Raw genomic sequence first — 27537 nt, 5'->3', positions numbered from 1 at the left:
TATATAGCAGAATACATTCTAGTATTGAGAGGGATCAGATCATCAGTGCACTGTATCTAGAAGTGATATACAGGGTGGTCCAAAAGTAGGTGGACAGAAAGTGTAATAGAATGTTCCTGTGCTGAGATAATCTTATAATTGTGCCCCTGCTGTGTAATGGCTGCGTCTGACCGTACAGGAACACGGTCTGATCATACCACATCTCCTGGGCAGGGGTAGGTGCGGGGGCGAGCAAAAGAGAGTATACAAAGATTACAGCAGGGGGATCACAGCTGATTCTTTTTGTGAGGTAAAACATTTCCCTGCCTGGTTTTAAACAATGTTTTCTTCAAAGAAAGAATCAGCTGCGACCCCCTGCTGTAATGTCTGTATACTCTTTTGCTTCCTCCCCTGCCCAGGAGATGTGGTATGATCAGACCATGTTACTGTACGGTCAGACACAGCCATTACACAGTACAAAGCAGGGGAACATTCATAAGATTATCTCAGCACAGGAACATTTTATTACACTTCCTGTTCACCTACTTTTGGACCACCCTGTATATAGCAGGATACATTATAGTAAGGAGAAGGATCAGATCAACAGTGCACTGTATCTAGAACTGGTATACGGTATATAGCAGGCTGCATCCTAGTATGCAGAGGGATCAGATCATTAGTGCACTGTATCTAGAACTGGTATACGGTATATAGCAGGCTGCAGCCTAGTATGCAGAGGGATCAGATCATTAGTGCACTGTATCTAGAACTGGTATACGGTATATAGCAGGCTGCAGCCTAGTATGCAGAGGGATCAGATCATTAGTGCACTGTATCTAGAACTGGTATACGGTATATAGCAGGCTGCATCATAGTATGCAGAGGGGTCAGATCATTAGTGCACTGCATCTAGAACTGGTATACGGTATATAGCAGGCTGCATCCTAGTATGCAGAGGGATCAGATCATCAGTGCACTATATCTAGAACTGGTATACGGTATATAGCAGGCTGCATCCTAGTATGCAGAGGGGTCAGATCATTAGTGCACTGTATCTAGAACTGGTACACTGTATAGAGCAGGCTGCATCCTAGTATGCAGAGGGGTCAGATCATTAGTGCACTGCATCTAGAACTGGTATACGGTATATAGCAGGCTGCATCCTAGTATGCAGAGGGATCAGATCATCAGTGCACTGTATCTAGAACTGGTATACGGTATATAGCAGGCTGCATCCTAGTATGCAGAGGGGTCAGATCATTAGTGCACTGTATCTAGAACTGGTATACGGTATATAGAAGGCTGCAGCCTAGTATGCAGAGGGATCAGATCATCAGTGCACTGTATCTAGAACTGGTATACGGTATATAGCAGGCTGCATCCTAGTATGCAGAGGGGTCAGATCATTAGTGCACTGTATCTAGAACTGGTATACGGTATATAGCAGGCTGCATCCTAGTATGCAGAGGGATCAGATCATTAGTGCACTGTATCTAGAACTGGCATACTTTATATAGCAGGATACATCCTAGTATGCAGAGGGGTCAGATCATTAGTGCACTGTATCTAGAACTGGTATACGGTATATAGCAGGCTGCATCCTAGTATGCAGAGGGGTCAGATCATTAGTGCACTGCATCTAGAACTGGTATACGGTATATAGCAGGCTGCATCCTAGTATGCAGAGGGATCAGATCATCAGTGCACTGTATTTAGAACTGGTATACAGTATATAGCAGGCTGCATCCTAGTATGCAGAGGGGTCAGATCATTAGTGCACTGTATCTAGAACTGGTATACAGTATATAGCAGGCTGCATCCTAGTATGCAGAGGGATCAGATCATTAGTGCACTGTATCTAGAACTGGTATACAGTATATAGCAGGCTGCATCCTAGTATGCAGAGGGGTCAGATCATTAGTGCACTGTATCTAGCACTGGTATACGGTATATAGCAGGCTGCATCCTAGTATGCAGAGGGGTCAGATCATTAGTGCACTGTATCTAGAACTGGCATACTTTATATAGCAGGATACATCCTAGTATGCAGAGGGATCAGATCATTAGTGCACTGTATCTAGAACTGGTACACTGTATAGAGCAGGCTGCATCCTAGTATGCAGAGGGGTCAGATCATTAGTGCACTGTATCTAGAACTGGTATACGGTATATAGCAGGCTGCATCCTAGTATGCAGAGGGATCAGATCATCAGTGCACTGTATCTAGAACTGGTATACGGTATATAGCAGACTGCATCCTAGTATGGAGAGGGATCAGATCATTAGTGCACTGTATCTAGAACTGGTATACAGTATACAGCAGGCTGCATCCTAGTATGCAGAGGGGTCAGATCATTAGTGCACTGTATCTAGAACTGGTATACGGTATATAGCAGGCTGCAGCCTAGTATGCAGAGGGATCAGATCATTAGTGCACTGTATCTAGAACTGGTATACGGTATATAGCAGGCTGCAGCCTAGTATGCAGAGGGGTCAGATCATTAGTGCACTGTATCTAGAACTGGTATACGGTATATAGCAGGCTGCATCCTAGTATGCAGAGGGATCAGATCATCAGTGCACTGTATCTAGAACTGGTATACGGTATATAGCAGACTGCATCCTAGTATGGAGAGGGATCAGATCATTAGTGCACTGTATCTAGAACTGGTATACAGTATACAGCAGGCTGCATCCTAGTATGCAGAGGGGTCAGATCATTAGTGCACTGTATCTAGAACTGGTATACGGTATATAGCAGGCTGCAGCCTAGTATGCAGAGGGATCAGATCATTAGTGCACTGTATCTAGAACTGGTATACGGTATATAGCAGGCTGCAGCCTAGTATGCAGAGGGGTCAGATCATTAGTGCACTGTATCTAGAACTGGTATACGGTATATAGCAGGCTGCATCCTAGTATGCAGAGGGATCAGATCATCAGTGCACTGTATCTAGAACTGGTATACGGTATATAGCAGGCTGCATTCTAGTATGCAGAGGGGTCAGCTCATTAGTGCACTGTATCTAGAACTGGTATACAGTATATAGCAGGCTGCATCCTAGTATGCAGAGGGATCAGATCATCAGTGCACTGTATCTAGAACTGGTATACGGTATATAGCAGGCTGCATCCTAGTATGCAGAGGGGTCAGATCATTAGTGCACTGTATCTAGAACTGGTACACTGTATAGAGCAGGCTGCATCCTAGTATGCAGAGGGGTCAGATCATTAGTGCACTGCATCTAGAACTGGTATACGGTATATAGCAGGCTGCATCCTAGTATGGAGAGGGATCAGATCATTAGTGCACTGTATCTAGAACTGGTATACAGTATACAGCAGGCTGCATCCTAGTATGCAGAGGGATCAGATCATTAGTGCACCGTATCTAGAACTGGTATACGGTATATAGCAGGCTGCATCCTAGTATGCAGAGGGATCAGATCATTAGTGCACTGTATCTAGAACTGGTATACGGTATATAGCAGGCTGCAGCCTAGTATGGAGAGGGATCAGATCATTAGTGCACTGTATCTAGAACTGGTATACGGTATATAGCAGGCTGCATCCTAGTATGGAGAGGGGTCAGATCATTAGTGCACTGTATCTAGAACTGGTCCACTGTATAGAGCAGGCTGCATCCTAGTATGCAGAGGGGTCAGATCATTAGTGCACTGTATCTAGAACTGGTATACGGTATATAGCAGGATACATCCTAGTATGCAGAGGGATCAGATCATTAGTGCACTGTATCTAGAACTGGTACACTGTATAGAGCAGGCTGCATCCTAGTATGCAGAGGGGTCAGATCATTAGTGCACTGTTTCTAGAACTGGTATACGGTATATAGCAGGCTGCATCCTAGTATGCAGAGGGGTCAGATCATCAGTGCACTGTATATAGAACTGGTATACGGTATATAGCAGACTGCATCCTAGTATGGAGAGGGATCAGATCATTAGTGCACTGTATCTAGAACTGGTATACAGTATACAGCAGGCTGCATCCTAGTATGCAGAGGGATCAGATCATTAGTGCACTGTATCTGGAACTGGTATACGGTATATAGCAGGCTGCATCCTAGTATGCAGAGGGATCAGATCATTAGTGCACTGTATCTAGAACTAGTATACGGTATATAGCAGGCTGCAGCATAGTATGGAGAGGGGTCAGATCATTAGTGCACTGTATCTAGAACTGGTATACGGTATATAGCAGGCTGCATCCTAGTATGCAGAGGGATCAGATCATTAGTGCACTGTATCTAGAACTGGTATACGTTATATAGCAGGCTGCATCCTAGTATGCAGAGGGGTCAGATCATTAGTGCACTGTATCTAGAACTGGTATACGTTATATAGCAGGCTGCATCCTAGTATGCAGAGGGGTCAGATCATTAGTGCACTGTATCTAGAACTGGTATACGGTATATAGCAGGCTGCATCCTAGTATGCAGAGGGATCAGATCATCAGTGCACTGTATCTAGAACTGGTATACGGTATATAGCAGGATACATCCTAGTATGCAGAGGGATCAGATCATTAGTGCACTGTATCTAGAACTGGTACACTGTATAGAGCAGGCTGCATCCTAGTATGCAGAGGGGTCAGATCATTAGTGCACTGTATCTAGAACTGGTATACGGTATATAGCAGGCTGCATCCTAGTATGCAGAGGGATCAGATCATCAGTGCACTGTATCTAGAACTGGTATACGGTATATAGCAGACTGCATCCTAGTATGCAGAGGGATCAGATCATTAGTGCACTGTATCTAGAACTGGTATACGTTATATAGCAGGCTGCATCCTAGTATGCAGAGGGGTCAGATCATTAGTGCACTGTATCTAGAACTGGTATACGGTATATAGCAGGCTGCATCCTAGTATGCAGAGGGATCAGATCATCAGTGCACTGTATCTAGAACTGGTATACGGTATATAGCAGACTGCATCCTAGTATGGAGAGGGATCAGATCATTAGTGCACTGTATCTAGAACTGGTATACAGTATACAGCAGGCTGCATCCTAGTATGCAGAGGGATCAGATCATTAGTGCACTGTATCTAGAACTGGTATACGGTATATAGCAGGCTGCATCCTAGTATGCAGAGGGATCAGATCATCAGTGCACTGTATCTAGAACTGGTATACGGTATATAGCAGGCTGCAGCCTAGTATGGAGAGAGGTCAGATCATTAGTGCACTGTATCTAGAACTGGTATACGTTATATAGCAGACTGCATCCTAGTATGCAGAGGGGTCAGATCATTAGTGCACTGTATCTAGAACTGGTATACGGTATATAGCAGGCTGCAGCCTAGTATGCAGAGGGATCAGATCATGAGTGCACTGCATATAGAACTGGTATACGGTATATAGCAGGCTGCAGCCTAGTATGGAGAGGGGTCAGATCATTAGTGCACTGTATCTAGAACTGGTATACAGTATATAGCAGGCTGCAGCCTAGTATGCAGAGGGATCAGATCATTAGTGCACTGTATCTAGAACTGGTATACGGTATATAGCAGGCTGCAGCCTAGTATGGAGAGGGGTCAGATCATTGCACTGCAACTAGAACTGGTATACGGTATATAGCAGGCTGCATCCTAGTATGCAGAGGGGTCAGATCATTAGTGCACTGTATCTAGAACTGGTATACGGTATATAGCAGGCTGCAGCCTAGTATGCAGAGGGATCAGATCATCAGTGCACTGTATCTAGAACTGGTATACGGTATATAGCAGGCTGCATCCTAGTATGCAGAGGGATCAGATCATCAGTGCACTGTATCTAGAACTGGTATACGGTATATAGCAGGCTGCAGCCTAGTATGCAGAGGGGTCAGATCATTAGTGCACTGTATCTAGAACTGGTATACGGTATATAGCAGACTGCATCCTAGTATGCAGAGGGGTCAGATCATTAGAGCACTGTATCTAGAACTGGTATACGGTATATAGCAGGCTGCAGCCTAGTATGCAGAGGGGTCAGATCATTAGTGCACTGTATCTAGAACTGGTATATAGCAGGCTGCAGCCTAGTATGGAGAGGGGTCAGATCATTGCACGGCATCTAGAACTGGTATACAGTATATAGCAGGCTGCAGCCTAGTATGCAGAGGGATCAGATCATTAGTGCACTGTATCTAGAACTGGTATACGGTATATAGCAGGCTGCAGCCTAGTATGGAGAGGGGTCAGATCATTGCACTGCAACTAGAACTGGTATACGGTATATAGCAGGCTGCATCCTAGTATGCAGAGGGGTCAGATCATTAGTGCACTGTATCTAGAACTGGTATACGGTATATAGCAGGCTGCAGCCTAGTATGCAGAGGGATCAGATCATCAGTGCACTGTATCTAGAACAGGTATACGGTATATAGCAAGCTGCATCCTAGTATGCAGAGGGAGATCATTAGTGCACTGTATCTAGAACTGGTATACGGTATATAGCAGGCTGCAGCCTAGTATGCAGAGGGGTCAGATCATTAGTGCACTGTATCTAGAACTGGTATACGGTATATAGCAGACTGCATCCTAGTATGCAGAGGGGTCAGATCATTAGAGCACTGTATCTAGAACTGGTATACGGTATATAGCAGGCTGCAGCCTAGTATGCAGAGGGGTCAGATCATTAGTGCACTGTATCTAGAACTGGTATATAGCAGGCTGCAGCCTAGTATGGAGAGGGGTCAGATCATTGCACGGCATCTAGAACTGGTATACAGTATATAGCAGGCTGCAGCCTAGTATGGAGAGGGGTCAGATCATTGCACTGCATCTAGAACTGGTATACGGTATATAGCAGGCTGCAGCCTAGTATGCAGAGGGGTCAGATCATTAGTGCACTGTATCTAGAACTGGTATACGGTATATAGCAGACTGCATCCTAGTATGCAGAGGGGTCAGATCATTAGAGCACTGTATCTAGAACTGGTATACGGTATATAGCAGGCTGCATCTTAGTATGCAGAGGGGTCAGATCATTAGTGCACTGTATCTAGAACTGGTATACAGTATATAGCAGACTGCATCCTAGTATGCAGAGGGGTCAGATCATTAGAGCACTGTATCTAGAACTGGTATACGGTATATAGCAGGCTGCATCTTAGTATGCAGAGGGGTCAGATCATTAGTGCACTGTATCTAGAACTGGTATACAGTATATAGCAGGCTGCAGCCTAGTATGGAGAGGGGTCAGATCATTAGTGCACTGTATCTAGAACTGGTATATAGCAGGCTGCAGCCTAGTATGGAGAGGGGTCAGATCATTGCACGGCATCTAGAACTGGTATACAGTATATAGCAGGCTGCAGCCTAGTATGGAGAGGGGTCAGATCATTGCACTGCATCTAGAACTGGTATACAGTATATAGCAGGCTGCATCCATGCAGAGAGACCTTCAGTGCACTAGGATCCAGGCACAACCTTCAGAGCAGATCCATAAGCACAGTACAGGGAATTGATAATAATGAGCCTGCAGAGCCTGGTACAATACTGAGCTGCTGCTCTGGTGCTGCCCTCCTCCTCTCTGGTTGCTTGGCAAACACACACAGCCTCTCTCTCACTCTTCACTACCGGGTTATAAAGAGAGGAGAGCGCAGACAGCTCCCATCCCTCCTCCTCCTCCTCCTCCCGCTGCTCTCCATCCTTCCCCTCCCTCTGCCAGTTATTACTGTACAACTAGTACACACACACGCTTACACACACGCACTGTGCCAGCTGCCAGCATGGAGACCAGCTAGTGACACTCACACATGCCAGTGTACACAGAGTGTGTACCCACATAGGGCTGGAGCAAGAGGCTACATTACTTCTCCTTCTTCCTATTGCTGCTGCTGCTACCTCCCCATCCACAAAGCCTGGCCATTCATCAGGAACCTCCAAGGAACCCCCTGGTCATCTCTGCCACAGAACCAGGGGCCATGTCCAAGAACTTAAAGAAGAAGAACCACTGGACCAACAAAGTCCATGAGTGTGTGATTGACAGGAGCCTGGAAGGGGAGCTTGGCTTTGACATCAGAGGGGGTGCTGAGAATGGCCAATTTCCTTACCTGGGGGAGGTAAAGCCTGGGAAGGTGTCTTATCAGAGTGGCAAACTGGTACCTGAGGAACTATTTTTGGAGGTGAATGATACTCCAGTGGCTGGGCTCACTATCAGGGATGTGCTGGCTGTCATCAAACATTGCAAGGACCCCATCAGAATCAAGTGTGTAAAACAAGGTAGGAGTGTTTCTCCTTTGTAGCCATGCTGCTGTGCCAGTGTAATCCGCATGCCATGGCCCCATGGATGGGCTAGTGTGCATTGTCTTGGTGTGGCATTCTGTTCTGTGGTGACACAAGGTGACTTGAGTTGGCAGCATGTAAATAGTAAGAACATGGCATGACCTGGGTACCTGAAGGATGCCATTCTTAAAAGCATCTCACATGGGAATGATCACAAGGAATAAGCCCAGCCCTGCAATGCAGCTTATATGGAAGAGGAAACGCATCCACAGTCAGGAGTTGCCTGAGCAACTTTGTTTTTGCAGCTGTATTAATGACTTGTTGGAGTTGGGGGCTTGCTTGGTGCTGGCACAGTGTGTGTGCCACAGGCAGCGATGTGCTGGAAGTTCAGGGCATGGGCAGTGGTGTCGCATGATAAAATGCAACTACAGTACTATGCCTGGGGTGGGCTGAGGACTGCACACTGCTATCGATGATGGTTACATGGCCACAAGCCTAGCTTGGCAGTATAATGTATGGGCACTCTGGCATGATGTAGCTGAATGGTGTGGGCACATGCACATTGTCTGTTAGCTTTCTATGCTAGTTGAGCTTGATCTATGCTGTCCAGAAGTCTTCTGTATATTTCCTTCTTGTGGATTATGTAAATGACAGACATTGAACTGACAGAAAGACCTTGGGCAGGATACAAGAGAGAACCAGAGCCATGACTGTCAATGAAAGCTTAGTAGCTAGGTAACAGAACACACTGAGAAAGGTAAAGCTGGTACAGTACCAGCAGCATCAATAAGAGTGGGAGCACCGCACCTGGGTGACATCTCCACTAACAAGTCTTTTTATAACTTCCAGTGGAATAGGCGGAACCAGCCATTATAGGGCACTTAAAAATGCATTAGCAATTAGATGCCATATTCATTTGGCAAGACACATTTTAATTTATTGGGTTAAAACTTCACATTGTATTAGTGTTTGCGCTGTACAAGAAATGAATAGGGGTGAATGTAGTTATAGTGGGTATTTGTAGGCTAGGATAACAATATTATTGTTGTAGAGAAGATCTAAACATGTGTAAATGTGCCATATTAGTATCTAAAGCAACAAGGAGCATCCCTATATCCAGTGTCCTGCAGAACAGTTCTGGTGCCCTCCATGTAACTGATGTTCCGCTAGTTGTGGTAGGATTGTGGTGTATTGGGAAATTTTGTAATGTTTGACTTGGTGTCCTAAGAAAAGAGTGAACATTATGGTATATATATTGCAAATACTGCTTTATACCATGTGTGCCATTTTATTGCTCAAATGGATATATATATATATATATATATATATATATACACATATAAATATATACATACATGTGAGTGTATATTATGTTTTACACATAAAAATGTACATATATATATGTATATATATACATGTATATGTATATAGATAGATCTATTTTTCTCTATATATACATCTATATATGTATATATATATATATATATATATATATATATATATATATATATGTGTGTATATATACACATATATCTACACATAATACTGTGGACCTAAATAATCAGTTCAATAAGAGGCATCATGGGTAAGATCTGGTGACCTGTATGGCACCTGATGCCTTACATAAGACTTAGTACTTTATATTTAATCAGGGTTACTGGGTGTCAGATTAATGACAGCTCTGAAGGAAAGAGAACAGTCAGGTTATTGACAAGAACTTGGTAACAATGAAGAGATCTCATAACACCGCTCACAGCTCTACCAGGCCCCTCCACTGACATGAAGTCATTTTTGGAAGTAACACTGACTACATTTCTTCTGCTTGTGTGAAATGAAACAATGTTTATGCTCCAAACATACCCTATGAGTGTTACAAAGCCTCCAACAGTGTGTATTTGGTATATAAAGTTCTCTGATGCTGATGCACAATTCAGAGGATAGAAGTTGAGAATAATTAGTGACTACTTTGGTAGAGCTTATGTTTTTTTCTGAAGCTTATCTGAACCTAAATACTTGTAGCTTCCGAACTCATAAGTTATATGGATTAGCTGTTGTGTTTAAATGCAAGTGGGTGACAAAGTTGTAGGTTTTCACAGCACACCATATATGAGGCCATTAACATTTTGGAGCTCCTGAAAAATATTCAGATATAAGACAAATATATTAATCTGATCAAACAGCATATAAGAACTTAAAATTGCATGTGAATTTCAATTTTATCAAAACTAAGGCCCACAAGTGACTTATTCTGTCCCAGAGATAAACATCTTGGACTTCTTAACAACCTGAGTAATATGATGTGAAACACTCATATATATCCAGTTACACCAGTATGAAATCTTCTCTGCCAGTGTAGCAGACATAAAGCTCCTTTTCTATAGACATTTTTATTTCAGACCTTGTACATTGGTACAGGTTTCAGTAGCAATTTACTGACTATAGTGTCAGTCCAAGGAAACAACTTTTGCAAGGGAACCTACAATGGAAACAGCCATCCAACAAAATTAATGCAAAAAATGTTTATGTTACAGTAATCAGTGATAATTAAAGGGAATCTGTCACCCCCTGGCACTTATCTGACCTGTAATATGGGCATACAGATGATAGAAATGTAAATCTATACCTATCTGTATGCCTCATATTAGAGGTCTGGTTGCTGTGAAATTTCTTTTTATCATTCAGGTTTCTGATGTGTTCTCATCCCGAGACCCGCAAGAAATCCCACCTACTGTTTTAATTACAATGTTTCCCCCCTCCCCGCTGCAGCCAGATCCCGCACCTGCGCACTTCTTCCTCCCTTCTATGCTCATTGTACAGGAGGGATCTTGTGCGTAGGTGCCGGCGAGTCACTGTGACTTCCGCTGCAGTGACCTCCGGCGTGTGCAACATTAAGTTGCTCTCCCCACTTCCTCAGATAAGTGCTAGAAGGTGACAGATTCCCTTTAAAGGGTTGTCTAGCGCTTCTAACTTTCACAATGTGGAGAAGAGTCAATTTGGTGATGTCACTTTGGGACATACGATGTCACGTTGGGCCATACCTGACGGGATACGTACATAATTAACAGCACTGTACTCTTCAACAATATAAGACCAATGTATGTAGAGAAAGTAATGTCAAAAACTATAGTAAAAAAAAGCAACACCATTTTATGAGTGAGTTATGGATGTTACCCTCCTCTTTACAACTTTCATTTTCTTGTCCCATGTAATCTCTTCCGGACTCCTTTGCCCTGATTTCACTCTCCCTATGGGAGCTACCTATTGCATTAATAGGATTAATAGTATGTTGAGCATTGCAGTTCATTGAGCAAGTAACATAGTTGATTATATATTTTTTGTTACACAAGATACTATTATACTGTAAATCAATATATAGTAAAACAAAGTTTTCTTTTATTTTAGGAAACTAATATTTTTTACTCTTGTGATAAAAAAATCAGGTCCCATAACTAATTGGAGTTGTTGGGATTAGCTAGTCCTGTAGCTAATAAGGACAAGATACATTATAAGGGTTGGTTCAAACGAGCGTATAAAAAATCAGTCCAATTTTCATCCAGAAAAGTGGGACGATTTTTTTCTCACTTGTCATCCGTGTGCTGTCCGTATAGAATCCGTTTTTTACAGCAGCAGCTATTAATCAATTACACGACCATTTACAGTTTCCTATGTTACAGAATTGGAATATATCCATAAACGTCAAATTTACCTTGGAATCCGATTTTTTTCTTGCACCCACACACTTGAGTCTCAACCGATTTCAGGAGTTAGGCCACGTTCACACGTTCAATATTTGGTCAGTATTTTACATCAGTATTTGTAAGCCAAAACCAGGAGTGGATGAAGAATACAGAAGCGGTGAGGTGTTTCTATTATACTTTACCTCTGACTGTTCCACTCCTGGTTTTGGCTTACACATACTGATGTGACAAACTGACCAATTACTGAACGTGTGAACTTAACCTAAAATCGAGCTTGCTGCTATTTTTTCTCACGCCGTTTAGGTCTAGGAAAAAATAACATTGGTCCAAATGCAATCCTTTTTTTTTATCGGATTGCACCCGTCCGATTTATATGGTCGTCTGGACGAGCCCTAATACACAACACACCAGGAAGAGAGTAAAGTGTGTTCTTCTCTTGAAGGATAAAAGATAAGGGCCATAGTTTTATGACTAGCAGTACTGTAGTTTTCTATAATTGCATTGTGCTCAATGCAGAGCAAGGCAGCGTGTAATTCAATTTCAGTGGATTACTTGCTATCATGCAGTTACATACACCTCTTTCTAGCACATATTCCCATTATACTCAGCCAGTGCCACGGGGCCTAAGCTACAAGTGTGATTTCTAGTAGTGCAATCATATATATTTTTTAGTACTTTATTATATCTTTAAGCCGAACAGTGATGTGCTCAGGATTGGGAGGTGTATCCCTCTGTTCTAAATCTGAATATGTCCTCAATGTCTCAGACTATGAAATTTAGTTATAGATTGTATGAGTAGTAGCAGGTAATGTTAGTAGGATACAAGCAAATCCTTTGCCTACTTTACTGCATCTGCAGTTTGTTGCTTGAGAATATTATTAGTATTAATTCTTTTTTTTAATCTTTAGTTCATTGCTTTTAGAAACAATTTAAAAATAGATTCACTGAGATAATTTTCACCTTGTTTTGTGAATACAGTTGATGTATATGTAATTTTTCTTTTCCTCTCACCAAGTATGTAACCCAACTATTAAAAAAAGTATCACAAACAATTGGATAAGCAGTGAATTCTGCAGGGGACAGCTAAGACCACTTGCAGGAGACATGTACAAATTTTTTTTTTAAGCCAGACCCCACTGATCATTAAGACCAGTTTAAAATTTGTAATTTAGAGTTCATTTTATAGGGGCTATTCTCATCACACTGAGTGATGACTAATTGCAACAATTGGCTATTGCTTTATGGTTGGTAAGTGTCTGACTGGCTGGTCCCTCACAATCCTGATAACTGGTTTATGGCCCATTTAGGCTCATCAATAATCAGAACAAGCAATCATAGGAACTCTTATTCCCTATTATCGGCCTGTCTAAACAGGCCAGCGAATACTCAAGGAACGAGCAAAACGCTCATTCATTCGGTGCGACAATTTTTAAGCCTGCTTAAAAATCATCATCGTCAAACACATCGTCCCATGCAGCTGTTGACATGAAGATGTGTAGCCGATAACATGATATTCTATGTGCATAGTACAATCCTTTGGTGTACAAAGAATTCTAGTGTGGTGGGAAGATGGTATCATATACATAAAATAGCATTTGGTTAATTCTGGTTTTTGAAAACTTAATGCACAGACTAAACATTGGTTGTAAGAAAAAAAGAGGCTACATTTAAATGGTAACTGTACTTTCAACAAACTTTGCATAGCTCAATAGTACAAGCATATATTTGATATGTAATATTTCTTATTAGAGAATCTGTTTCCTTCCCCACTTCTTTCTCTCCCCCCTGCCTCCTGAACGCCTCCTGAACTCATCCTCCACTCAGTGCTGTCATGCTTAGACAAGATGAACCGTTAACACACTGTGGTGTTATGTGGCACTGCCCATTATACTCTATGGAGAGGAGAGGGAAGATGAGGAGAGAGGAGAAGAATGAGGAAACAACCAAATGAAGACACAGAAAGATCATGCTGAACTTTCTAAAAAGTGTTTTATCTCACACCAGTGCTGGATTCATACCTACACGGATCACTATTACTGTGCAATTTCCTCCATTCTACCGTATTTTTCGGACTATTAGACGCACCAGGCCGTAAGACGCACCCCAAATTTTGGGGTGGAAAATAGGAAAAAAATATTTTTTATAAGATGGGGGTCAGTCTTACCTGGGGGATGGTGGAGCGGGGATTACAGGAGGCAGGGTCCCTCAGGAAGCCGGCGGAAGTGGTGGAATGCTGTGGACCTGGGGTTCTGCGGTGGTGGTGGAGCAGGATCGTAGGAAGCAGGGCCCTCATGAACCCGGCGGCAGCAGCAGAAGAAGAGGTGAGATGCTGCGGGGCCGGTGTCTGGCTGTTAGCGGTGAGGAGGTGACGCAGAGAGGCAGAGCGCTGGTTTCCGGTGGCCATGCCATCTTCCTGAAGCCGTGATCTACATGCGCAGACTGGGATCACGGTAGCCATTTTTCTGTAGATCACGGCTTCAGGAAGATTGTTGCGGCCACCGGAAAGCAGCGCACACTGTTCTGCCAATCTGCCTCACCGCCGACAGCCAGACACCGGCCTCGCAGCATTTCACCTCTTCTGCTGCTGCCGCCGCCGGGTACCTGAGGGAGGGAACGGAGGGCCCTGCTTCCTACGATCCCGCTCCACCACTGCAATTCCCAGTATGTTCGGACCATAAGACGCACCCCTCATTTTCCTCCTAAATTTGGGGGGAAAAAAGTGCGTCTTATCATCCAAAAATTACGGTACTTCTTGAACCTGCATTCTAAAAACGGAACGATGATCAGAAATCCATATCTGTGTGCTGTGCTCTGTAAGGAAGATATCATAGTGCCAAGTCCTGTAAAACTAGCTCAAAGTGGATTGCAAATAGTGATTAAGCTCACAGAGGGGAAAGCTGGTGAAATACACAAGTCATGTAACAGCCAAAAATAGTGTTATTCCTCATGCACACGCACAACGGTTTATTTTGAAAAGTTATTTGTTATTCCCTTTAAATGGAGTCTGTCACCAGGCTTTTGCTCCCTCATTTGAGAGCTCGATGCTGTAGGGACGGAGACCCTGATTCCAGCGATGTATCACTTAGATTACTGGGTGCAGCAGTTGTGGCACAATCAGAGTTTTTAAATGTAGAATGTAGCAGAGCTCAGAAAGCTAACCTCCCACACCACATCTTTCTGCGTATATTTTATATTGACAGTAAGCTGCTTCTAAGACCAGTTGTAGTCCAGGTAGTGATAATCTCCTGCTGATAAAACACTCATTGTATTGAAACAACAGCACACAGCCTAATAAGTGACACATCTCTGAAATCGGTTTCTCAGTCCCAACCTCATGGTGTCCTCAGATTACATAGCAAAAACCTGCTGACGGATTCACTTTAAGTCTTCCATTGGTATTAGAAGAGAAATAGCGTCTTATCGTAAAGATTAAAAAAGGTTTAAATTTGACATCACATGCACACCTTTGTAATATTGTACACAAGTATTTAACTTTACCACTGTGTAGCTTTAATATGTGGTCTGACATCTCATTTAATGACAATATCAACATGGTTGCTATTCTCTTGCCTGCATATAGTGCATGTTGCAGTCAGTTGGAGGATTCATTAGTAGCTGTGTGCATGCTAAATTACATCTGTACATTGTGACAAAATGCTCACAATCCCATGCAAAAGTGATAAGGTCTCATCAGTAAATTAAATTCCTCTGAGAAGAAAATCGGTGATCTCAGCAGAATTCTTACATTTTGCTTGCAGTATTCTTTTGTTTATCAAGCAACCCTGGTATTTATTTTGTCAGAGGAAATATTTGCTTTGGCACATGTAATTAACTCAATTCCAACTCCCCTTGTTTTGGTGATATTTGTGACAAGTAAGGCTGGAACGCCACCACAGTTGACAAGTTATTCAGCCAGGAATCCTGTTTTAGATGAAAAATCTGGCGTTGACAACATTTAGAAAGATATATTTGTCTCAAGTCTGTCGTCAAATGAAGGACTAAAGATTGCACATTAACTGCGTGATGCAAGTATAGGCAGTATCCTAATTTAGAACAAAAGACCTATTATAAGCTGCTACCACAAATAGATGGTGTTAAAGAGTACCGAAGAAAAAATAGATAAATGCCTATTAATTAGCGAAAAATATAATGGACAGCAAATAACCATACTATGTTAAATACAAATATACAAACTTTATTAGATTCAAAAAAGGACAATAACACACACTTATTAAAGAAAGTATATATAAAAACATCTGATAAAAATCCAACAAGGCAGTGTGATTACACAATGGAAAAACGTAGTATCAGTTATTGACAATAAAGCAGCCAGTAAAGCAGTAATTGCACAATAATATAGGTCCACTCAAACAAACGTGATACAGAAAATTAATCATCCATGATTTTAATGTGAATAAATAAATAATTGTAATCAAATACCAAAAGCTCATATCAACACGGTGGCTCAGTGGTTAGCACTGCAGCCTTGCATTGCTGGAGTCCTGGGTTAAAATCCCACCAAGGACAACATCTGCAAGGAGTTTGTATGTTCTCCCTGTGTTTGTGTGGGTTTCCTCCAGGTTCTCCGGTTTCCTCCCACACTCCAAAGCCATGCTAATAGGAAATGTAGATTGTGAGCCCCAATGGGGACAGCGATGATAATGTCTGTATAGCGCTGTGGAATTAATGGTGCTATATAAGTGATTACAATAAATAAATATTATATAAATCCACTTTATGTAGACATGACAAGTGCAAAAGGGAGTTAACAAAGCGGTTGTGCCCACTCCTGTATACATCCAACATTAAAGAGGACAATGATAAGAATACCCAATACACGCCATGAGTGAACCAAGTGAGGCACACTGCTCACTACCCTGAAACACGTTTCGTATATAGCTTCTTCAGAGGTTACTAAGGTAGTGCCCTTCACCATATTTTATAGTAAACACCAGTTGGCTATGGGTAACGTATCAGCACATTCAAAACCTGAAGTTGTTCATGTAAAAACCTCTTAATGGTCTACATTTGTTTACATGTCCACATATATGTTGCAGATGTCTGTTGAAATATTCTGTCATATACATGCATGTTTTTTCTGTCAGGTAAAGCACCATACTGTGCTGTTGTTCTCTCTCAGGCTATGTGCCCACGATGCAGAAATGAAGCAGAAAATTTCTGCAGCATTTCTGCATCTCCCTGGCAGAAAAAAACGCATGCAGATTGTGCATGCGTTTTTCCTGCAGAATACATGCGGATCCACATGCGGGTTCACATGCGTTTCCGCATGCAGATTGACAAGCACTTTCCAGGACTCCACTGGTGGCTTACATCTTTTTTTTTGGCGCAATCTGACTGGCTTTATTGGGGTAATGTCTGATTACCATTTTTATAGAATTCAAACAAAAGCCCCTGATGGAGTGCTGAGCAGGGAGGAGAATGCGGTGTGAGCCCAGCCTAAAATGATCAAAAAAATAAAATTGCCTAATTTTTAGTGATGAGCAAGTATGTTCTGTTAACCCTTTCGGCAAGCATACTCGGGTGCTCGCCGAGTATCTTCAGCGTGCTCGGGCGTTATGTTTTAGTCACTCCATGCGCATGATTTGCGACTGTTTGACACCTTTAATACATGCGAGGAATGTCTAAGAAACAGACATTCCTCACATGTATTAAAGCTGTCAAACAGTCATGCGCACGGCGTGACTCAAACTTAATACCCGAGCACGCTGAAGATACTCAGAAAACACCCGAGCATGCTCGTAAATCTCGAGTAACGAGCATGCTCACTCATCACTACTCATTTTCAGTGGTATTTGGTTGGTATGGTTTAATCCATTTAATTCAATGTAGAGAGCGTAACATCAGTGCCAATAAAATACATGATTGATGGCGATGAACGGCTGAAGCTGGAGAGTACACAGTTTCCTCAGACCAAGAATAAAATAATGTTATTGTAAATACAGAATGTTCTCTGTATTTTATTTAGGTCCAGAGTGTGTATATCAATCACATGGAGCACCTCACATATATAATAAAATGTATTTTGGTTAAGCAGCAAATGCTATATCTATCTACAAACGGAGGAAGTGTTGTGTACTTATTGAATGTGGATTTGATTGATGAGGTAAAAAACATATTTACACATTTGCAGACTGAATTGTTCCAGTTTGATTGCTAAGAAAGTTTTTATCATGTGTAGAGGTGTCACTAGGTATTGGAGCCCCGGATCTGATGAGTAATGCCCAGAATCTCCAGTGACTTTTTTTTAAAACTAAAGCAAACTTTATTGTTCAAGCACAACTTGACCACAGGCAGCCTGGCTTTGGTAGACTCAGTGTGCATGGTGGGCTCCTCCTTCTGGCTCCGCAGTCCTCCCCTCTGATGCTAGTAACAGTTTTTAAAGGGAATCTGTCACCATATTTGACCTATCTAAGCTACTAATATGGGCATTCAGGTTATAGACTGCTGAGGACGGTTATCCCTATATGCCTCATATCAGATGGCTTGTTGCTGAGAAATCATCTTTTATCACTTTATAAATGACCTCTTCCAGGCTATGGGGAGGACACTGCCTGGAAGATGACTCTGCCTCCAGAGCTTGTATTACATGAAGGGGAGTTACCAGTGTGATGTACAGTATAATGGGTTACCAGTGTGATGTGTAATGGGTTACCAGTGTGATGTGTAATGGGTCACCAGTGTGATGTGTAATGGGTTACCAGTGTGATGTGTAATGGTTACCAGTGTTACCAGTGTGATGTATAATGGGTTACCAGTGTGATCTGTAATGGGTTACCAGTGTGATGTGTAATGGGTCACCAGTGTGATGTGTAATGGGTTACCAGTGTGATGTGTAATGGTTACCAGTGTTACCAGTGTGATGTGTAATGGGTTACCAGTGTGATGTGTAATGGTTACCAGTGTTACCAGTGTGATGTGTAATGGGTACCAGTGTGATGTGTAATGGGTTAATAGTGTGATGTGTAATGGATTATCAGTGTGATGTGTGATGGGTTACCAGTGTGATGTGTAATGGGTTACCAGTGTGATGTGTAATGGTTACCAGTGTGATATGTAATGGGTTACCAGTGTGATGTATAATGGGTTACCAGTGTGATGTGTAATGGTTACCAGTGTGATGTGTAATAGTTACCAGTGTGATGTATAATGGGTTACCAGTGTGATGTGTACTGGGCTACCAGTGTGATGTGTAATGGCTACCAGTGTGATGTGTAATGGCTACCAGTGTGATGTGTAATGGTTACGAGTGTGATGTGTAATGGCTACCAGTGTGATGTGTAATGGTTACCAGTGTGATGTGTAATGGCTACCAGTGTGATGTGTAATGGTTACCAGTGTGATGTGTAATGGCTACCAGTGTGAAGTGTAATGGCTACCTGTGTGATGTGTACTGGGCTACCAGTGTGATGTGTACTGGGTTACCAGTGTGATGTGTAATTATTACCAGTGTGATGTGTACTTATTACCAGTGTGATGTGTACTGGGTTACCAGTGTGATGTGTACTGGGTTACCAGTGTGATGTGTACTGGGTTACCAGTGTGATGTGTAATGGTTACCATTGTGATGTGTAATGGTTACCATTGTGATGTGTACTGGGTTACCAGTGTGATGTGTAATGGTTACCAGTGTGATGTGTAATGGTTACCAGTGTGATGTGTAACATTTACCAGTGTGATGTGTAATGGTTACCAGTGTGATGTGTAATGGTTACCAGTGTGATGTGTACTGGGTTACCAGTGTGATGTATAATGGGTTACCAGTGTGATGTGTACTGGGTTGCCAGTGTGATGTGCAATGGTTACCAGTGTGATGTGTAATGGTTACCAGTGTGATGTGTAATGGTTACCAGTGTGATGTGTAACATTTAGCAGTGTGATGTGTAATGGGTTACCAGTGTGATGTGTAATGATTACCACTGTGTTGTGTAATGGCCGCTCTCTGCTCTCCTTTTCTCACTGCAGAGCTGTGTGTGACTACAGTGCTGCTCACCATTATTGGAACCCATTCATTTTTTAATAGACTGTACAATAGCTTCAGAAATAAATGGAAAAGTACCAAAGTTATATCCTCAGGATTTTTTAATTAGTGGTCCAAAGTAATACTACAATAAAACATTGTGTTTCAACTTCCATGTTGCAATTTCAAAGAAAAAAAACAGAATAAACAGCATGTGCAGCTATAAAGGCACCCTTAATTAATACTTGGTTGCACAGCCTTTGGCATTGCTGACAGCCTGCAAATGTTTCTTGTAGCCACCTATAAATTTCTTGCACTTCTCAGCTGGAATTTTCTCCCACTCTTCTATTGCAGTTTGTTCAAGCTCTTGAATGTTTGCAGGGGTCTTTTTCCCAATGGCTGATTTCAGCTCACCTCAATGATTTTCAATGGGATTGAGGTCAGGACTCATTGCTGGCCATTTTTTCTTTTCCAACCATTCCGGTGTACTTTTGGATGTGTGCTTTGGGTCATTATCCTGCTGGAGGACTCATGATCTTTGACTCAAACCAAGTTTTCTTACACTGGGAAGGACATTTCGCTCTAAAATCTCTTGATAATTCTCTGATTTCATGATTCCAATTACAGACGCAGCAAAGCAGGGGAGGAAGCAAAAGAGTATACAGACATTACAGCCGAGATTGCAGCTGATTCTTTCTTTGAAGTTAAACATTGTTTAAAAACAGGCAGTGAAATGTTTTACCTCGCAAAATGAATCCTCTGCAATCCCATACTATTATATTTGTATATTCTTTTGCTTCTCCCCCTGCCCAGGAGCTGAGGTATGATCAGACCATGTCCTCCACGGTCAGACACAGCCATTACACAGTACACAGCAGGGGCACATTTATAAGATTATCTCAGCACAGGAACATTTTATATAAACACATCCAATTGTGAAAGTTATTATTATTCCAAGATCTATTGATTAAAATCAACTTTCATTTGTGGGGAAACCCCTTTAATGTAAAGGGTGCCAATAACAGTGACACAGCAAGCTTTAAGTTTTTCTATTTCTCCCCCCCCCTTTTGTTTTTCGGTTTAAATTATTGTTTATCGTTTGCTCTTTTGTATTTAACACCAGTACAATAACGATGAGCAGGACTGTATAACTGACACATCTGTAGGTTCCTCTCAGCTCCAGCTTCCATCTCACAGGCAGACGGGGTTACAGTATTGTTACAAACCAGCAGAGCTGAGAGAGAAGCAAAAAATGTGTTTGCAAAAAGACATATTTCATTTCTCCTGTTCTGTGTTAGTTCCTTGTCTCACACTGGTAACTCCCCCTTCATGTAAAATAATATCTGTAAGTAGAGTTATCTTCCAGGCAGCGTCCCCCCATAGCCTGGAAGAGGTCATTTATATAAGCCGATAAAAGATGATTTATCCATAACAAGACATCTGATATGAGGCATACATGCATATATGAGGGATCACTGTCCTCAGCAGTCTATGACCTGTATGCCCAAATTAATAGATTACATAGGTCAAATGTCTTGACAGATTCCATTTAAACAGGGAACATCAGGGAGGTGTGGAGGCTGGTGGAGCCATGGAGGGGGTTATCCCTGTCTGGACTGTTCTGAGTCACTTTTGCCCCAAACAGCAGGTTCTTGAGAGGCGGAGCCTAATCACTGAGGGGCCCAGAACCTGGTGCTGTATGTCCTGAGGTAGGGAGCTGCCTATATGTGTGACTATAGTGTGTTTGTGTGTATTTATGCACTGTATATGCTGTATGTGTATATATAGTGTGTACGGTACTGTATATACTGTATAGTGTATATGTGTCTATATACTGTATGCACTGTATGTGTATATACACTGTGTGTATTGTATATACTCTCTGTATACTGCATTGTATATACTGTATGGGTACTGTATACACTCTCTGTGTGTGTGTGTATATTTATGCACTGTATATACTGTATGTGTATATATAGTGTGTACGTTACTGTATATACTGTATAGTGTATATGTGTCTATATACTGTATGCACTGTATGTGTATATATACTGTGTGTATTGTATATACTGTCTGTATACTGCATTTGTGTATATACTGTATGGGTACTGTATACACTCTGTGTGTGTGTGTGTATATATATATATATATATATCTATAAGTATATACAGTACTATCCACACAATATACAGTACAGACCAAAAGTTTGGACACACCGTCTCATTTAAAGATTTTTCTGTAATTTCATTACTATGAAAATTGTACATTCACACTCAAGGCATCAAAACTATGAATTAACACATGAGGAATTATATGCTTAACAAAAAAGTGTGAAACAACTGAAAATATGTCTTATATTCTAGGTTCTTCAAAGTAGCCACCTTTTGCTTTGATGACTGCTTTGCACACTCTTGGCATTCTCTTGATGAGATTTAAGAGGTAGTCATCGGAAATGGTTTTCACTTCACAGGTGTGCCCTGTCAGGTTTAATAACTGGGATTTCTTGCCTTATAAATGGTGTTGGGACCATCAGTTGTGTTGTGCACAAGTCAGGTGAATACACAGCTGATAGTCCTACTGAATAGACTGTTAGAATTTGTATTATGGCAAGAAAAAAGCAGCTAAGTAAAGAAAAATGAGTGGCCATCATTACTTTAAGAAATGAAGGTCAGTCACTCCGAAAAATTTGGAAAACTTTGAAAGTGTCCCCAAGTGCAGTTGCAAAAACCATCAAGCGCTACAAAGAAACTGGCTCACATGAGGACCGCCCCACGAAAGGAAGACCAAGAGTCACCTCTGCTTCTGAGGATAAGTTTATCTGAGTCACCAGCCTCAGAAATTGCAGGTTAACAGCAGCTCAGATTAGAGACCAGGTCAATGCCACACAGAGTTCTAGCAGCAGACACAACTCTACAACAACTATTAAGAGGAGACTTTGTGCAGCTGGCCTTCATGGTAAAATAGCTGCTAGGAAACCACTGCTAAGGACAGGCAACAAGCAGAAGAGACTTGTTTGGGCTAAAGAACACAAGGAATGGACATTAGACCAGTGGAAATCTGTGCTTTGGTCTGATGAGTCCAAATTTGAGATCTTTGGTTCCAACCACCGTGTCTTTGTGCGACGCAGAAAAGGTGAACAGATGGACTCTACATGCCTGGTTCCCACCGTGAAGCATGGAGGAGGAGGTGTGATGGTGTGGGGGTGCTTTGCTCGTGACACTGTTGGGGATTTATTCAAAATTGAAGGCATACTGAACGAGCATGGCTACCACAGCATCTTGCAGAGGCATGCTATTCCATCCGGTTTGCGTTTAGTTGAACCATCATTTATTTTTCAACCTGACAATGACCCCAAGCATACCTCCAGGCTATGTAGGGGCTATTTTACCAAGAAGGAGAGTGATGGGGTGCTACGCCTGGCCTCTACAGTCACCAGACCTGAACTCTATCGAGATGGTTTGGGGTGAGGTGGACCGCAGAGTGAAGGCAAAAGGGCCAACAAGTGCTAAGCATCTCTGGGAACTCCTTCAAGATTGTTGGAAGACCATTTCCGGTGACTACCTCTTGAAGCTCATCAAGAGAATGTCAAGAGTGTGCAAAGCAGTCATCAAAGCAAAAGGTGGCTACTTTGAAGAACGTAGAATATAAGACATATTTTCAGTTGTTTCACACTTTTTTGTTAAGTATATAATTCCACATGTGTTAATTCATAGTTTTGATGCTTTCAGTGTGAATGTACAATTTTCATAGTCATGCAAATACAGAAAAATCTTTAAATGAAAAGGTGTGTCCAAACTTTTGGTCTGTACTGTATATGTGTATATATATTGTGTATCTACTGTGTGGGTATTGTATATACTGTATGTGTATAAATATATTGTATATACTGTGTGGGTAGTACACTGTATATACTTACGTACAATATGGGTACTGTATGTACTGTGTGCACTTTATATACTGTGCAGGAACCATGTATATTGTATGTGAAATGTATAAATTTTGCAGCTTTCATATAGCTTGTGTATGAGGTATGAGGTGTCATTGTATATATGTGGTTTATAAAGTTTTTCATATGGGCTGTGGGCATGAAGAAATATGTATGTGTGGTGAATGTGTGAGATTTGTATATGTAAGGATGGGATATATAGTATTTATGGGAAGATATATAAATACTGTAACATCAGTTTTTTTGTATAATTTCCTTATAGAAGTGGTAATTTCCAAAATGTTTATTAAAGGGGTTGTCCACTATCATTTCACTTAACTTGCTCTGTTGAAAAAATAAGTAAATCAGTCTTACCCCCTGCCACTCCAGCACTGTCCCCTGCTCTTTGTTGACAGTCACAAATACATGTGACCCTTGCATCACAACAACTACATGTGACCCCTGCAGGCAATCATTTAGCAGAACGCTCTTGTGCCATCTACCTCGGCATAAGTGTTGAGTACCCACTACAGCCATGTTAATACCAGAGGTAGCCACTCAATGGCAGGACTAGAGAATGTCTGTGTGCAAACAGACAAAAAAAAAGTCCTGAAAGTGGTGATCCCTTTTCAAGAGGTTTTCTAGGCTTATTACAAAAGTCTGCAGTCACTCTATGTGACTACAGACTTTTGAATCCTCACATCGCGTGCTACGCACGCTGTGAAGATTCTCCAATGTCGGTGGTAAGACCGAGTGGTCATGTGACCACAAGTATGTGATATGCATACTTCCGGCCACATTTCGACTACACGTGTCCAGCCTCGCTCAGTACAAGTGACGCGTCTAGTCGGAATGTGATCAGGAATATGCATACCGCATACTTGTGGTCACATGGCCACCCGTCACCGGAAAATCCTCACAGCGTGTGTTGCATACAGACTTTTGTGATAAGCCTGGACAACCCCTTTAAGTCATCCTTTTTCATCTTTCTGTTTGTGTGAAGAAGGAGAACACCTGATGTAAAGGTGAACTGTGACTGATAGACAAGAGTATTTTTGGCACTTTTTTGTTCCGGAAGTGAATATGAACAGCTGGGCTGTATTACTGGTAGATGCAACCACTGTTAGGCCTCATTCAGACGTCTGTGATTTTTCATGTATGCAAAAAATGCTCTGAGTGTCATCAATTTTTTTCATTTGAGTTTCATCAGTGTTTGGTCAGTGTGTCAGTTTTCACCATCAGTGTTTAATCAGTGATTTTCTCTTATGAAAAAATAAATGTACTATGCCAGTTTTGTGGTATAATATCCTTAACTCACAATTGGCACAAATATTTATTAAAGGGGCTGTCCATTTTCATTTGTTTTTTAGGGGACATAAAAAAAAGAAAATCAGTATTATGCCGGGGTCACACGACTGTAGATTTTCTCATCCAAGAGAATCGGGTCGATTATGTTACGCACACTATGATCAAATCTTGATCCGAGTTTGATGAGGGTGTCAGCATATTTTGATCCAATTCTCTCTGCACACTGTGAGGAGAAGATGGAGAACAAAATGTCTCCATTGTGTGAGTCTGCGGAAATCTGACTGCACTCAGATGTCAAATCTGACTGCACTCAGATTCTGTCAGTGAAAAAAAATCAAGCATCAACACTGCCGCAATGAATAACATTGGTCCGAGTATTATCCAATGAAAAATCGGATAGTACTCGTCTGATGTATATGCTGGTGTGAGCGATGGAGTGACCGTGCATCGCCTGACCCAAACTAAAGAGCCTCATATACTGTTTGTCTATTTGGCTTTGACATTTGGTCAGCTAGTGCAGAACCGGGTTAAGGCCTATTTACACTGCACAATCATCATGAGCAAGCTATCCTAGGAATGCTGGCATCATGAGAACTGTGCAGTGTATACAGGCTGCTGATCACCTGATGAACGAGCAAAAGACTCAGCAGCGCATCGCCTGGTGTAAAAAAGCCTTGCACAGCCGAGAATAATGGCAGCTCATGTGTTCTGATCTATGACAGATTGTTCAGTGCACATGTGAAATATGGTCTTCAGGTGTAAATGCACCTCTATACCTAGCTATGTTAATGGAGACATGGCAAATGATGGATGAATACTATGATAGTAAATCACGGTGGGGCACAAATCATGAGACAGTACAGTCCATAATGATAATTCAAAGGGAACCGGTCACATCTGATTCATGCTGGCCACACCACGGGCAGCAAGTCCAATGTTTCAGAGAAAATATACGCTAAAGATCTGGCCGGGGACCTTATCAGGAGATTAGACTAGTCCGCCATTTCATTTTTCACCTCAAGCAGCAGGGAAGCTAGAATCGGACCTCCATGAGACTTCTGCCCCCTGAAGTCGCAACTATTTTCTTCTGCCCCATAGCACAGCATGTTGTGATACCTCAGCTTCATCTACAATTATGACAGACGGTTGGAGGAAGCCAAATCCCTCCTTAGATAAATGTGCAGACATAAACTACATGGCTGCACTGAAGGAATAACGGACATAATAAAGGTGGACAGGAGAGGGGACAGAATAAGAAAATGATGCAATTAAATAGCAAATTATCTCTTAGGGGGATAACGTGTTGATCAGGGTCTGACTGTTAGGACCACCGGCGATCCTAGGAACAGGGTTCTGCAGCAAACTCCTCATTCATTGTCTATAGGACTGCCCAAAATAGCAAAGAACAGCGCTCCACTAGTTCTGGCAGTCCCATAGACGATGAATGGAGCCGTGGTTGATCATGTGCATTGCTGCTCTATTCATTCTTAATGGGAGTGCCAAGGACCAGCCAAGCGCAGCACTTAGGTATCTCCAGCCGTCCCACAGAGAATGAATAGAGTGCACTTAATCGACCATCGCTCTAGTTACACAGGGTGTTTCTGGTTCTCGGGATCAGTGAGGTTCCCAGCAGTCGGACCCCCATTGAATGTTATCACATGGTTAGGGGATAACTTTGAAACTTTGTACAGCCCCACTTTAAGATTTTTGATCTGTAGCCACCTATTTCTAAGGTCAGGGAGATTGTCACAGCCGACCCTCTAATCATAGCCCCTAGATTATGAAAACGCTTCACCTGCTTCCGTTCTACTGATTGTATATGACGCGCCCCCTGGGCCAGTGCTGTTTGGGGATTACCCGGAGCCGGATCTGATGGGGGTTGTAGTCTCCGAGTGGCGGCGACCCGGTCCGTGCCCAGGGTGTCAAACTCAGTGTGTGGCAGTCTTTACAGATGTTATAGTTGTTCTTAGTGTCGACTACGCCACCCGTTGATTTGCGGTCAAAAGGCCGCCGCTGCAGCAGGGTTCGCTGAGGCTGGTGGTATATGTGCAGCTGTTATAGTATAACCCCCAACGGGAGGGGTATAGCCTCAGGGGATCAGGTGTAGAGGATGGTGGTAGTGGTGGTGCAGTGTGGATGGTAAGAAGACTCAGAGTCGGGCTGTGCAGTTCAGGGTTTTTACTTACTGCTGTTCTGTTGGTCACTTTGGCCTTGAGTGACCGCCCGAGCCGTGCTGCGTCCACCAGGTCCTGGACACGGCCAACCCCCAAGCAATTCTGGAGCGTGGTCCTGAGCTCCCTTTCTGACTGTCCTCTCTACTGGCCGTTCCCACCAGGGGTCCACTTATGTCCGGCTCCCTCGGGTCTCCTGTTGGGTGAACCTTCTTTGGCTTCCCTGACCCTATGCTCGGTGTG

At 42.4% G+C, this 27537-nt stretch overlaps 1 protein-coding gene across 8 annotated transcripts in view; it reads left to right on the top strand.

Annotated features, from left to right (window-relative positions):
* The first annotated feature begins 7629 nt into the window (after nucleotides 1-7629).
* Nucleotides 7630-27537, top strand: part of MAGI2 (membrane associated guanylate kinase, WW and PDZ domain containing 2) — a 1194143-nt gene continuing 1174235 nt past the window's right edge. For 3 of the 8 annotated variants that reach the window (XR_012251242.1, XM_073652299.1, XM_073652303.1), the window contains exon 1: nucleotides 7630-8211. Coding sequence is in view for 7 of the 8 variants with exons in the window: in XM_073652299.1 (XP_073508400.1) it covers nucleotides 7914-8211 (298 nt within the window). In the remaining variant the exon portion in view is untranslated. The remainder of the gene's footprint in view (nucleotides 8212-27537) is intronic. The other 5 variants (XM_073652296.1, XM_073652306.1, XM_073652301.1 and 2 more) reach the window with 3 other exon arrangements.

The sequence above is a fragment of the Phyllobates terribilis genome, unplaced genomic scaffold, assembly GCF_046119375.1.
Source record: "Phyllobates terribilis strain yellow unplaced genomic scaffold, ASM4611937v1 Scaffold_11__3_contigs__length_659146591, whole genome shotgun sequence".
NCBI lineage: Eukaryota > Metazoa > Chordata > Amphibia > Anura > Dendrobatidae > Phyllobates > Phyllobates terribilis.
This window is presented reverse-complemented; position numbering and strand designations above follow the sequence as displayed.